The sequence below is a fragment of the Ciconia boyciana genome, chromosome 2, assembly GCF_034638445.1.
Source record: "Ciconia boyciana chromosome 2, ASM3463844v1, whole genome shotgun sequence".
NCBI lineage: Eukaryota > Metazoa > Chordata > Aves > Ciconiiformes > Ciconiidae > Ciconia > Ciconia boyciana.
Genome location: NC_132935.1, coordinates 14,647,089 through 14,661,731, shown reverse-complemented (window position 1 = coordinate 14,661,731; position 14,643 = coordinate 14,647,089). Strand labels below are relative to the sequence as shown.

Genomic DNA, 14,643 nt, shown 5'->3' with positions numbered 1-14,643 from the left:
CAGGGGACATGATCCTGAGAATCTGGACTGTCATCTATGAAGTGTAGTCTTGTGGTTACCAGCAAACAAAACTGTTTTGTTTTCTATACAAGAGGTCCTTTGAAAATTCTTTTATGTGTTCCTTTACTGGTTCTGATCTGCTCTCATGTTACACTAATTACCTTTAGGAATTTTTTTAAAACCACCAATTTTAGAGCTTTAAGCAGCCACACAGTGTTACAAGTCTAAGCATAAGAACTGGATTAGATGTAGAAATGTCTGATACTGAGGTTTGTACAAAACCCAAAGGGCATGGTGTTCCACGTGGAACAAAACTAAAAGATGGAAGAAAAAAGCTATCATCCTTTTAATGTGAGGAGATCTAAGAAGAAATTACATCTGTGCTTTTTTATTTGCCTTTCATAGCTGACTTTGGCAGCTATGAAGTTACCAGCGTATATTACTGTTTCCTGAAACCCAATGCAATTGTTGAGCTTGGCTGCCTGCTTGTATTATTGCTAGATGCTGAATGCAGTGCCTTCATAAATAAAATCATATCACAAAATAGTAGAGCATGCATAACTTGTTTTAAGTAGCAATCAAGAAAACCCCATATTTGTGAATAAATTGGAGTCTATGTCTAAGCTGAACAAAAAATGTTCAACTGTCAGGTAAGTCTTGCAGTTGCCTTATTAACTATTAGACTGGTAACAGCCTCGAGAGGAGATGGCATATGGTGGGGGTTCAGTTGCTGACTGAGATGTGCCACCTTGGGCAAATGATGACTTCTCTCCCATTTCCTTTTGAGCATGCTCTATGTTTAGGCTGCAGATAGGTTGGAGCAGGTACTGACTTGTATCTATGATAGAGCTGGGCATGAAGAGGTGCTGATCTTGGATGAGACATGAAGATGTTGTTATAATATACTAAGTCAAAGTTTTGTTATGCTAAAAGCGCTGCATAGGTGATGAATGCCCCTGGGCCTCATTCATATTTAATGCAGAATATATAGAACAGATTCAGCCAGTGCAGTTAAGTTGCTGATGAAATGAGAATGCATTTATTTCAGTGCTCACTCATGAGGCAGCAGTGGCTTGAAAACTCTGATTAATATATGGCACAGAATAAAATCTGTAAAAAGACCTACAGGAAATTAATTTCTGTGCTTTGTATTTATGATATACTTGATACATAGATATTTTTGTGTGTAATACGGTATAGCATTAAATTAGAAAAGCATTTAAGCATATGCTAAAACTTTAAACTACTGAGTAGTCTTATATGTCTTCAAGAAAACACTTAAGCTTTAATTAACTGATTAAGCATAAATAGCCAAAAGAAATATCTCACAGAGAATGTATTACCTTTATTTTAGATTACGTGCATGAATTTTCTTGTGGCATAAGATAATAATAAAATTCCCACCTTTGTCTTTAACCAGGAAAGGAGCCAGTGCGAATACAGTTGTGTTCATATTGTATTGCCGCTCTCTAAATGAATGACTCACAAGAGTGTTCTTTTTTTGTTTTACAGGTTTCAGCTTTTTTGCTATTGGAGTAGCTGATGCTGACTATTCAGAGTTAGTTAATATTGGCAGCAAGCCCAGTGAAAGACATGTCTTCTTTGTGGATGACTTTGATGCCTTTACAAAGATTGAAGATGAGCTGATCACTTTTGTTTGTGAAACTGCATCAGCAAGTTAGCCATTTTGACTTTTACTTGCTTCTAAAATAAGTGCTAAATACTGGGGGGTTTGTAACTATTAATTTTCTATTAAGAGGTATTCTAGATCTTTTTAACATAATTTACTGCAGATATAACTCTAATGTTATTTCCATAAAAGATTAAGGAAATGAAGGTGTTGTGACTTCAAAATAATTAATAGTTGTTTGCTATAAATCCAGCATACAGCCATTGGTTGTCAAAAACTTATTTCAGATGTGAAACACTGTTAATGGTTCAGAATTTAATAATAAAAAGTTAATTATATTTTATTTTCTAGGCTACTTTAACCATCTGTAAGAGTACAGTTAGCTGCATTCATTATTACTCAAATCACATGGTTAATTTATTAATGGAGAGCTAATCATTAATGTTTGTATTATCAGAGAAAGTAGAAGAGTTGTAGCCTAAGGAAAAGCATAAAACACACCCAAACTCTTTGAAATCTGTGAAAATGCCACACTTCAGACTCCTTATGAAAATGAAAGGAAAGACATTCTGGAACAACACCCAATGGTTAGAGGTCAATAATTCACATGCTTTTAGGTGTGTGCCCTCAATATGTTTCCTTAGATATAAGCCAGGAAGTGGGCAGTGTATAGCTGATGTGAATCATTTGTGATTGTAAGCAGTCCTTGTGCATAGGACTGTGAGTTATCAGAGCTGGTGAACACAAATATGTTGCCTGTGTCCCATCAATTCTTTGGTTTTGACCATAAACTCCACTTTCAATGGTAGAGAGAATTTTGAACATTGAGAATACTCAACAGTAGCATTTACTGGTCACTTGTGCCTGTATTCCAAAAGTGATCTCTGAATATGAGTATCCTGGGGTGCCATATTTGACACCCTGTCTCTAGGCTTATTGATTTCCCACAGCACCTTTCCTGGAAGAGATTAGTGTGCTTTCTTCCCTGCCAGAAGAAAAATATAAACCAGATTTACAGCTATTTAAAATATGTGCACACATCTTAAGGACTGTGTGCAATTCTGGTCTCTATTGCTCCTGAAAGCTATTGTGGAGTTTGAAAAGGTACAGAGAATGCCAGCTAAAGTAATTGAACTTGAGATGGAGTTAGGCTGGAGAAGCTCACAAATAGAGAACTAGGGAGCACTTGTTTAAAACCCAGTATAAGACATAATACTTTATGCAGCAGACAGTGAATTTGTTGCCACATGAGGTTGTGAAGGCAGATTCATAGAATGATTAGACAAATTTATGGACAACAGATCCATAAAAGCATAGTATATGGAACACACAGGGAGGTACCCTTTAACATCTTTGCTACAACCCTTGTGGATCCTGAGGACCAACAACTGAATGGAGTAGAAAGCGGCCGGGTTTGCATGCCCTTCCTAAACAGCATCTCCTTTTGCTGTTATTGGGGATAGAGTACTGGGCTGAGTGGATCATTGTTCTGACGCAGGGGGACATCTCTTGTATCCTTAAATATATCTTTCCTTATTTTCCAGCCTGCCCATTGGTAGTTAAAGATGGCAACAATTTTGCAGGTACAGTATTTTTGTGTTCATTTTTGTTCCTGATTTATGGAATAATTTTCATTACCTGATTTTCACAATATTAGGCAATAAATTTCCCTTTATGCTAACAGCTGTTAAACAGATGGTGATATGAAACTCTTTGATGTGACTGACTTTGTCCTTTTTTTGTTTCCTGTAATGCGGTATTAATTTAAATTAATAGAATGTATATTTTGATACCTTCCAGGATTTAAAATGATGGAAATGTTTGGTTTGGTTGAAAAGGAATTTTCAGCTGTGGAAGGGGTTTCAATGGAACCTGGTACATTTAATGTTTACCCATGTTACAGACTGCACAAGGATGCCCTTGTATCCCAGCCTACCAAGTATGTATTAATATATAAATATTCATAAAACACATGAAGATAATTGTCCAGTGCAGGCAATTATTCATTTCAGGGACCGGTATTTTCATGTCAGAAGAGCAGAGACGCTAGTGCATATCTACATTATACTAATGAATAGAAAGAGTGTTTGGTGTCCTGAGTCCTCAACCAGTTTCATTCAAAAATAGCAGTTGTGGGTAAAAGTAGGTAAGCCCACTGGCTATTTTGAGTTTCCCACATAGGCCATTTTCAGGCTTATGCCAGTTTAGCACCTAGCAATTTCATGCAGGCGTATGTCTGGGCAGGTTCCAGTATGTAGTACTTTGTGAAAGGTGCCTCTGGAATGCAGGTTGAAGTCTCATAGAGTGCCGAATGTCTTTGAAGCGGGGGTCAGAATGAGAACCTGCTTTAGCTGTCCTCAGTCACTCAGTCTATGTCCATTCATTGGTTACAAAGGAGGATTATCTCCTTATGCTGAAATGAGTCTGTGTGAACACCATCTAGTACCTTCCTGGGAGACAGGACATAGTTCAGTCACAAGGACTGTGTCCTGGGAGAGATATGGAGGAGGCGATGAAGAAACCTCCCATCGAACTTTTACAGTCTTTCCTCAGAGAGAAAGTGATGGAAACTCTCCTTTTCTTCTATGAACGGTGTGTATGTTGTGTTTGGTTCCTCTCAGTCCAGTCCCCCACTTTGTATTAAGTGGCATCAGAGAAAAGCAGTGGCTCTGCTAGATTAAACATGGGAAGATGTAACAAAAAGTATTCTTTAGCTGAGATAAATAAGAAAGAAAAACAGTAGGAAATTACTTTTAAGGTTTATATTATATGTTATCTTAGTCTTTTTGTGTGATTATCCTGTCGTGTCCCAGTTGGAGCTATACTTCTTGGAGCTGTTTTACATTCTTCGTGTTTAGTTTCCTCCTGGGCCTAGATGGACTGAAATTTCCAGGGGTTAGCATTTCTCACTTCTTTTTCCCTTTCTGCTTCTTCCTAATCGGATCTGCTGCACTTATATGCTCTTCTTTAGCTGCCACCCCAGCCCAATCTTACTGCTTCATTAGGCTTTCACTCCCTTTCATGGTTCAGAGAATACCTTTCTCTTGATGATCTACAGGTATGTCTGAATAATACCACTTGTTTTTGTCATCTCATCTGTGCACTGAATGCCATTAATGTTATTCTCCTTTTTGAGCTCCATGTCCCCAAACCTTGTGTTTGCCCCACCCTGCTTATTGAATTTTCTTTCATTCTTTGTACAATGGGCATACTGTAAGGCTTTTTTTCTTATACGTGTTGAGTTCCCGCTCTCTTTTCTCTATGGGAAATGTGCAGTGTAACATCATGTTTGATCATCTACAGACGTTGTGCAGAATATATGGATTATATATCACATTTAACTCCTTTTCCAGCATGATTCATACCTCCACATCTTATATGTGCCAGAAACACTTTAGAAGGAAGGGATCATATTTGGGGAAAAAAAAAATGATTAAATAACCTCTTCAGGCTTCTTTCAGATCCCTTTACTATGATTTTAAGGAATCAGGCTAATTAACATTTTCAAAATACAGTCAGTTGTTTCAGATGCTTGTCCAAGTGTCCCACTTTGGGATTTGATAGTGAAAGGTTAAATTAAATTGGAAGTACTAAATAACAAATTTTAGGAAATGGCATAAAATAACATACTTCTTTTATATCATTAAATTCCCCTCTCTCCTGCAAAAATTCCAGGAGAACAGATTGTATTTTTGTACGTGTGATCTGTTTTCACTTCACTTTCTTATATATTGGCTTTGAAATGTATAAACTACATTCCCTATAATTTATAAAGCTTCCTGTAACGGTCTCTGTCATTCCTAATTTTAATCCATTAGTAATGTTTTAATGACAAAGGACACATCTATTGAGATTGCTCTTCCAAGCAACTTCTATTTTCATTGTCTGTTAAACTAGACAATAGCAAAGGTCTTGCAAGTGGCTACTGTTTTTTAAAAGTTTTTAATATAATTAATTTCAGCTTTACTTCAAACTGACCTCTGATTTGATCTTCAAAAAAAAAAAAAAATTAATAATTAAGGGCAATTTTGTCAATTTCAAGGGAAAAGATAACTTCTCCTTTCTTCCTATTCTTTTGATAGTTATCAAGTTGCGTAGATTTTGCAAACGCTTATTCATATTGCTTCTCAGTCTTGACTTCCAAAGAAATATACAGAGTAATAGAAAGCATGTTAAGTGAACATCTGGTGAGTAAATCACCAGATTTAATATTTGTTTCAGTTTAAAAGACATTATTTCTCTTACAGGTATTTGCATCCTGAAGGTCTCCCTTCTGATTACACCATTACATTTCTCTTTCGCATACTCCCTGACACACCTCAGGAGCCATTTGCTCTTTGGGAGATTTTAAATGAAGGATATGAACCACTGGTTGGAGTTATTTTAGATAGTATGTATTTTGTGTTTTATCAGTGACTTTTTCTTTAACTGTATAAATGATTTGTTCTGTGTCTAGATTTATTATTGCTAATGTTTTAATATGCTGCCAGAACAACTGCCTGAATCTGGAAGGTGATAGTCTATAATGGATGTTTTTTAGATTTAATTTAACTGAGTTTAATTTGGAGTTAGAGTCAAATATTGAGTACACTGGTCTAAACTGGGAGGAATGATATTGAAATCCAAAGAGCTGTACTAGATGTAAATTGATGTAAGGGAGGTACTCATTTGCTTTTAAAATTTCCACTGCTCTGAATCTGGTTCTAATAGAATCTATCTTGATAGATGCCAGTGGTGCTGACAGTACGGTATACGTAGAGGCAATGCAGTCTGGTGGATAGCAGACTTAAAGCTGGAGACATGAACTCTTGATGACTCTTTTCATTTCTACTTGATTTGACTTTCACAACTGTAAAACAGGGATTATAATTTAGAAGGTTTCCATATTTACTGTTGAAAAGATGTAGATACTATGATAGCTGTTCTTCATAGCTGCCAATTTTAAAAGACATATATTAGTACTTATCTTTCTATCTTTCCTAGAATTTTTTAGATCCATCACCTTGAAATAGGTGGGAATTAGACATTTAGCTAGCTTGAGGATCCGTGCCTCCTTTTCTTGTCCCAGTCCCACAGAGAACTAGTGGGAGAGTAGGATCAGGTAGACATGGGTGAGGTATACTCCCAACTATTGGCACATCCTTCCTGTCAAGCCAGGAAAGAGCATTTCTCTGAGATATCTTGTTACCTCCGGGTCAGTATATCACTCATTAATGTGTTTTACTAACATTTCATCTGACATCTTTGGTCATCTTTGTTAAACACAAAATTGACCCTTTCAAATAATGTATCAGGCCTTTTCTTCCTCTAATACAGACCCCTTATTTTTATTCTCACACAGATGGTGGTAAAACTCTGACTTTCTTTAACTACGACTACAAAGGAGATTTTCAAACTGTGACTTTTGAAGGTCCTGAAATAAGGAAGATATTTTATGGGAGTTTTCATAAGGTTAGTAATGGTAATAGGAAAGAGAAGCACTCTGAATAAAGGCTTGGGAGTTTTTCATGTTTTGAAATCTTCTTTCATGTGGTCAACCGCTGCCAAAAGAAATGTATTTTGCATATTCAGAATCATCTACCAAACTGTCGTAAGTCTTTTTGCAATATTGAATTAACATTAAACAAATCATAGTTTTTATGATGAAGCTGATGTGATCGATTTTCATCTCATGCTTTGTGCCTGTATTTTAGAGTTGATTAAAAATACTTGCCTTGAAAAGTAATTTAGAAATACATTGGCTTTTCCTCTTAAGATTTGGATTGGAAATGTCACTCAAAATGAAAAGAAAAAGTCCAGCAAAAAAAAATTATCCTTCTTTTGACCAGAGTTGTTATTTTTAAACATACTTTAAGGGCTATGCCATGTTGAACTTTTCTTGGCTGTTAGAGAACTCCTAACATTCTTTCCGACAGCAGATGAAGTAGTGCTGGGATTGTAGCACTTATTTTTTATGGAAGGTGCTTTTATTGTTCACTTTTATTCCTGATGTTTGTATCTTTCCTAAACAAAAAAAGGAGACTGTGGATTGAGGGATAGTATTTACAGAGCTTAACTTTTCTGTACTTCCTTTTTAATCAATGGAACGAGAAAGGGAAGGCAGGTCAGAGCTGGGGTCTAATTCTGACTGTTTTAAGTTGTGCTTTGGAGGAATATATGAAGCTTTAGCAAATATTCCTCTTAAGCATTTTTCTGCATTTTGAATGATTATCCTTGCTATACATGTGTTTGAAAGGTGCAGGAGACCAAATTCATAGCAGCTTTTCAGTTATATGCTCAGCTGAGCCCAGAGCAAAGCAGTTACAGGACTCCTTCCTAGCATTCTCTCACCTTGGGCTCAGATCTCCACGTAGTCTACTGGTATAGAGCAGATAATGCATTTCTACCAGCTCTTCATCAGGTCCCGACCCTGCTGCCCTCCCCCCCCCCCCCGCCTCCCGATTGCTATTTTCTTTGCTTAACTGAGAGTTTGCTCGTGACAGGACAATTGTGGCTAGGATTGTCCTCTCTACTGTGAATGTCTTTGCTGCATCAGCGATGGACAGCAGAAAGAAGTAACTTTGTTATTGTGCTCTGCTTTTCTGTACTGCATTTGATGTGATTTGATTTTTTTCAAGTAAAAACTTCACTATGAAAGGTTTTGCTGTGTGCTTAATGTATAATTTACAGGCTAAATTTTACTGCTTAGTTTTGGCTTTTGCAAGTGTCTATAAAGGATGTATTGGTGAAATCCAGTGCTATATAGCAGGATCATACAAGGCTCAGGAATTATTACTGACCTCATAAATCAAGGGTTCTTTGGGATCTGGGTGGTATATGAACACTGTGTAGATCTTTTGTCAGGGATAAATTATTTTCTTACTGAATAAATTATGTAAGATGCCAATTCGTATGCACATGTTCTGTAAGCAGAAAAATAAGCTAAATTCATTAAACAAATTAGAATCATAGAATAATTCAGGTTGGAAAGGACCTCTAGAGGTCATCTAGATTATTTGCTATGGATTATTCTCTGAGTTTTGTTAGTAAACATGGAGTTAGGAGCTCATTTCAAAAAATACCCCCTTTTCCCAGGAAATTAATATATCCTATGTGCTCCTTTGTATGTTAAAGCATCTTTTCTTTTGCTTAGTTGCATGTTGTTATCAGCAAGACTACGGCCAAAATAATTATTGACTGCAAGCAAGTGAGCGAGAAGACCATTAATGCAGCAGGGAATATTAGTTCTGATGGCATAGAAGTGCTGGGGAGAATGGTCAGATCCAGAGGACCAAGAGACAACTCTGCGCCAGTGAGTAGAACAAGAAAAATTCTTTAAACCATTTAAAATATCCTAAAAACAAGTGTTTGGGATCTTTGCAGTTAGTTTTAAGTTGAAGCAGAGTGAACTCATATTTGAAACAGTAAAGTTCCAGCATTTCAGAAATTCTGCAAAAGCCTGCAATAGTTCTCAACTTGGGCAAAATCTATTTTTGTTTATTTTAATAAATGAAATCACTAGGTCATCATTGTTCAAATGTTATTCTCAAACACATATGTGAACACAGTCAATACATTCAGATATGACTTGTGTTCCAAACTTCATTACACAGAGTAATACAATGTATAACTCCCTTGCTTGGAATCTTTTTTTGAGTGATAATTATTAAGCATGTCTCTTAGTACCTGTTACTCTTTGTTTGCCCCCAAGCTCACTGTTCATTAAATAATTGAACTGGTTTGACACAGACGGCCCCCAAAACCCCTGTCTTGGTATATCTAGTTCTTTTATAATATAAAATATTTTAAATGTGAAAGATCCTCCCCAAGATTAAGTACTCTTTCTTTCCTCTGAAATTATTCTCCTAGAAGCAGTAATTTATCATTCTGTTTGCACGGCAACCCATGGGAGTCTTTCCCTTTTGCTTCAGATGTCATTAAGGTTTGTTTAGGTTTATCAGGTAGATTTGATTTAGTTGTTGAAGAAGAATTGACAGTCTGGCCATGATCTTGGGAAGGCGTCTTTGCCGTGCAGTACTGTTTGCTAATTTTTTTTTAACTTTCTTGACCCTAGAATGAGGTTAGCAGAGAATATGAACCTTGAACTCAAGGCTTGATTTGAATAGGAATGAGGTTTCAAAAATGAATTTACTTGCTACTATATGGAAATACTCTTGTTTAGTAAAAAATAAGCCCTCAGAATATATCTCTGTGTACAAAAAAGAGCCTTTAGGCCTCAAACTTAGGGATAATATTTATATCAAGCCTGTAAAGACAATTACACAGAGAAACTTTTATAGTCACATTCCAATAGAAACAGAAAAAGGCAAACTTAGGAAATCTTGGAATTAGAGAAGGCTTTGTAAAGAAGTAGAAAGAAATGGTGTCTTTTGTTAGAACCCAGGAATCTGTAAAAGATAAGTCAGACTGCCCACTCACTGAAAAATTTGGTTTTGTTCAAATGAACTGTAAAACTGATGTAAGACTACAAATGTGTAGCTGAAGATGAAAATTCTTTACTCTTTACTCAGTGCTGTTTAGCTGCCTTCAAGTATTACCACATATACCAGATTACAAGCAGGTCAAGAAAGCACCCAAATACCATTCTTCGAAGTCTCCATTCTGCACATTTTATTCCTATGGAGTAGAACTTGTGTGAATAGTCACATTTAAGGCATGAATGAGTTGGTGTCCGCTACTCCAAAAATTAGAGGACATCAAAGGAAGCTAATAGGAGGCAGGACAGAGGTTCTTCTCACAACAGGTAGTAGATCAATGCAGCTCCTTGCTGTAGAATTTTGTGGATGCTAAATATTTATATAGATTGTAGGAAAGCCTGGACAAATGAATGAAAGGGAAATATTGGTTGTTAACAAATCTGGAGCAAGAAATCCCTGATCTGAAAGTCATTGGAAGCTAGTAGACTGTAAGGTAGAATTATGGCTTACACCCTTGTACTTCATTAGATATCACTTGTGCTACTGTTGGAAATAGAATACTGGGATTTATTCCATTCCAGTATCTTCACAGTTTTAAGAGGTTCATGAAGGCATGCATACAACAAAAATTCCTTTTTGTAAAACATTTTGAAAATTGTTTTGGATTGATATGAAAATTGGGGTTTGTTGCTAGTTCTGAAAAGTTCTTTTTTCATCGGCTGTATTTTCATGAAATGCTTTAATCTTACTTTTAGAGATGCTTATTACATAAAATAAAAACAGGCAGGCAGTTATTTTGGAATAAAATTGTGAATGTTTTGTTCTGACTGTATTCACATGAAACAGTTTAACATTGTCAAAATGTTTTTAGTGTGTGGGGTTTTTTTACAAATTAATCCAGTGCAATCACCTGCATTTTGCAAAACATTTCAATTTTGAGGGAATATAATTGTATCAGATTTTTTTTCCCATCAATGCATATGGTGTGCAACAGTTCAATGAACAGGCAGAAACAGAGATAGATAGGACAAAAAGGGGATTAGGCTAAAGGTGCCTAGCCCTTTTAACATCCCTTAATAGTGAGGTGTCTCTGGATTAGACACTCCAGCTGGCTAGAGCAACAAAACCTGACCATGACATGCAGCAAGTAATGTTCTTTATTCCTTCAGTGGGATTTAATGAAAAGTCAAGCTTTAAAACATTGTTTATTTACAAATCACAAACCTTCTCTTTATTGATGTTTCCTTTTCTTTTAAATTTAACTTGTTTACCTCCATGTATATGTACTGTTAAAAAAAGTAATGTATGATGTGGTCTGGTCTTGAGAAATCTTTGCAGAACTGCAGCCTGATCAGATGAGGATGGACAGGCTTTTCGGTCTTGCTGGTTCTGCTTGCAGGGCTGGATATTTAGAAAGCAAAATCACTGTGAATACAGAGAATTATGAATAAATGTTTAATGGTAGCAAAGAAAGCTTTGTTTAGTTATTTAGCTTGAGTCAGAGCAACCCACATAATATTTTAAAATAAGAATACTGAGTCATTCAACATTTGGATGGTGAATGCAGCAATTCAGGGAATGCCTATTTGCTCTTTATTTTACACCAACATGCTTTATCACTATGGATCTCTAGATTGTCTAATCCAGACAAAATGAATGCATATACACGCCTATATAGGACTGCATAAATTTAGCCAATACTGTCAACCCTCTGTCGTTCAGGATAACAGAATAGCTTGGGATGGACTGTGTTATGGAAGAAATGGCAATACTACTTACTTCTGAACCTAAGCTGCTTTCTGCACAACCATCTCAGGTGTTTCTGCACTCCTTTTCTGGGATGTCTTATTTGCTTAAGTATAGTATCATGCAAATGCCCAGGGTCATTCTGGGTCCCAGAGCAGTATGTTCATGCATGTTCATGTGCTCAAGCTAATGAGTCCTCCTGGAATTAGTAGCTTTGGGATGTGTAGTGAAGAGGCATCTAAGTGGCTCCACATGGAGCCAGCTTGCATTTGACATGGCCAGGGATACAGACTTGTGGGACTCAAGATAGACCTTTGTGGAGCCAAACCAAGGGTCCAAAAGCTGCCTTCGTGCTGCACTTCATCTGTCTAAGGTGTTTAGCATAGAGCCAGCTCACGTGTTTCTGCATCTGTAGTACAGCATATCTACAAACCAGCTAATCCACTGGCCGATAAGAAGAATTTCTATGTATATGAAAGTATTCTTTTGTTTAAAATACAATAGTTGACTGGTATAAGAAAAAAAATGAGACAAAACTGAAAGTGCACATATGTGGTTCATTTTAACAGCTTTAGAAGCAATGCAGTTTTAAGAAAGTCTTTAAATTCAGTCCTCTGTTCTAGTGTTAAAATAACGCCACTGAAAATAATAATGGGAGTAAAACCAAAGAAAGTTCTATCTCTAGCAGTTCCTCACATTTTTTAACATGTGGGGTTAATTTAATGGGATGTTCTGTTCCGTTCCCCTCTCTATTCACTATGCACATAAATGAGGCATGGAAAAAGAATAGAAATAGTAACAGAAGAAAGTTTCATCTCTCTAGACCCCTTTGTTCAGTTCAAGGCTGTCAAGGAGACAATTGGTTTTACCACTGAGTCCTATTTAGTATACTGTTTCTGAGTACCTAGCAGCCATTATTTTTACCAAATGTGTGTGTTCTTGTAGATTAAATTCTTGTCCAAACCATGTTCCTGGGCCCGTGGTAGGAATTTTCTTTTCTGCCCAATGTTGTCATGTGTTGAGCAAGCTTTTCACCATCCTTAAACCTTTGTTGCCTGGGGATAATATGGATAAGAGAGGACATACTCTAAAGTAAAATAAAACTGGAGAAGATGATAAATATTATTTGTGGCTCAGCTCCAGTGTAAGTAATAGGCTACAGGAGACCTTGCCCCAGATAAAATCTGAGCACCATACCAGTGGGTAAAGAGAAATTACTCAGTTTTGAGAAGCTGAGCTCTCTGTTGCCTGCCTCTTGATGCTTCCTTTGCTAGAAAAAAGTATCGGGAGGCACCATTGGGCAAAATCAGGAATTTAATTGAGGAGGTGGGGATAATTCAACAAATGCCTGCAGCATTTAACCTTTAATAACTTGCTTAATCCACATACTGTCTGATAGTTTGGACAAGTTGGTTAGAACACAAGCCTTTTACCATTTAAGTTAGAGTATTTGTGGCTAGCTGCTCTCAGTTGATAGGTTTTCCTCTAATCTGAATGCTTGAATCAAGGTAGCTTTTCTTGCTGATGGCTCCATTTTGCACTGATCTTACAACTAACAGTCATTTTGTACATCACCCTTGTTTTGAAACAGCTGCAGTTACAGATGTTTGACATTGTTTGTGCTACCTCATGGGCCAATCGGGACAAATGCTGTGAGCTTCCTGGCTTGGTAAGAAACCTCTTTCAATAGCTGTAGAATTTACCTTTTACTTTCTGCTTTATTGAGACAAATGTTTTAATGGAAATGGATGCTTAAGAATTTTCAAAAAAGCTCAAGTCTGCTTGGATTACTTGTCCTATTGAAAGTCAATGTGATATCAATGTGATATATGTTTCTAAATCAAGTATGTACTTTTGGGGCATCCACATAGTATTATGTCTTAGATTCATAAAATTCTTAACTTCTGAATCGAAGTTTTGGACATAATTCTCTTCCTATCTTGATCTTTCCTTAGAGAGATGAGGAAAACTGCCCTGCCCTTCCTCATGCTTGTTCCTGTTCAGAAGCTAATAAGGGTCCCCTTGGACCTCCTGGACCACCGGTAAGGTTTTATTCAGGTTTGTAGTCAACGGTACCAAATAGTCCACTGGCCACCTTTATTTCAAGACATGTGAATATACTGACATTGTATAACTAATAAGGTTAAATTAGTCTTTTAAGTGTTGGCAAAGACATAAATTACATGGAATTTATAGCAAAGATGCCAAGTAATATGCTGTAAAAAACCTTCTCACCCAATAAGTCAGTCAAATTTTTAATGGTTTAATAGAGATCTGAAGCAGTTAGGGTAATCTTTACGTCTTGAACCCTGTTACCTGTCTGTAGCATTAGTAGATATGTCATAGTTAGTGCCATTTATTTTCAAATTTTTAATCACCTGCTATCTGTCTACGCTAGCACATATGTATTAAATGTAGCTTGGAGTTTAGTTTTCTGAAATGCTCAGTGTACAGTATTCTTACGAATTAAAGATATGGGGTATGACAATGCCACTTATGTGATAAATGATGAAAGAAGACTTTTCTGTCTTAAAAGCACTACCTAAGTACAATATTTATTGGAAAGCAGAACTGAAAGTGCTGGTTCTTCTGAGACCTCCTAGAGGCAGAGAGGTACCCAAAAGCAGTGAAGGGAAGAGAGGATGAAATGAACTGGCTTTGGTGAAAGCTGAATTTAAACTTTTTCTAGCTTGCCAGTGAACGATGAAATACACACTGTCACAACTTCTACCTGTACTTTGTGGTGTTACTTTGATAGCACTTGTCTAAGTGTTTACTGTGTAAACGTTAAGTAAGTGTACATCTAAGTTCCTTGTGTAACCAGTGCAGCTAGATAGTCTCTTCTAGAAG

The 14,643-nt window shown here is 36.6% G+C and overlaps 1 protein-coding gene across 8 annotated transcripts in view; it reads left to right on the top strand.

Annotated features, from left to right (window-relative positions):
- COL14A1 (collagen type XIV alpha 1 chain) overlaps positions 1 to 14,643 on the top strand; it is a 126,266-nt gene that overhangs the window by 78,219 nt on the left and 33,404 nt on the right. For all 8 annotated transcript variants that reach the window (XR_012040753.1, XM_072851963.1, XM_072851962.1 and 5 more), the window contains 8 exons: positions 1,513 to 1,677; positions 3,175 to 3,213; positions 3,431 to 3,569; positions 5,878 to 6,020; positions 6,972 to 7,081; positions 8,763 to 8,921; positions 13,385 to 13,462; positions 13,749 to 13,835. Coding sequence is in view for 7 of the 8 variants with exons in the window: in XM_072851963.1 (XP_072708064.1) it covers positions 1,513 to 1,677; positions 3,175 to 3,213; positions 3,431 to 3,569; positions 5,878 to 6,020; positions 6,972 to 7,081; positions 8,763 to 8,921; positions 13,385 to 13,462; positions 13,749 to 13,835 (920 nt within the window). In the remaining variant the exon portion in view is untranslated. The remainder of the gene's footprint in view (positions 1 to 1,512; positions 1,678 to 3,174; positions 3,214 to 3,430; positions 3,570 to 5,877; positions 6,021 to 6,971; positions 7,082 to 8,762; positions 8,922 to 13,384; positions 13,463 to 13,748; positions 13,836 to 14,643) is intronic.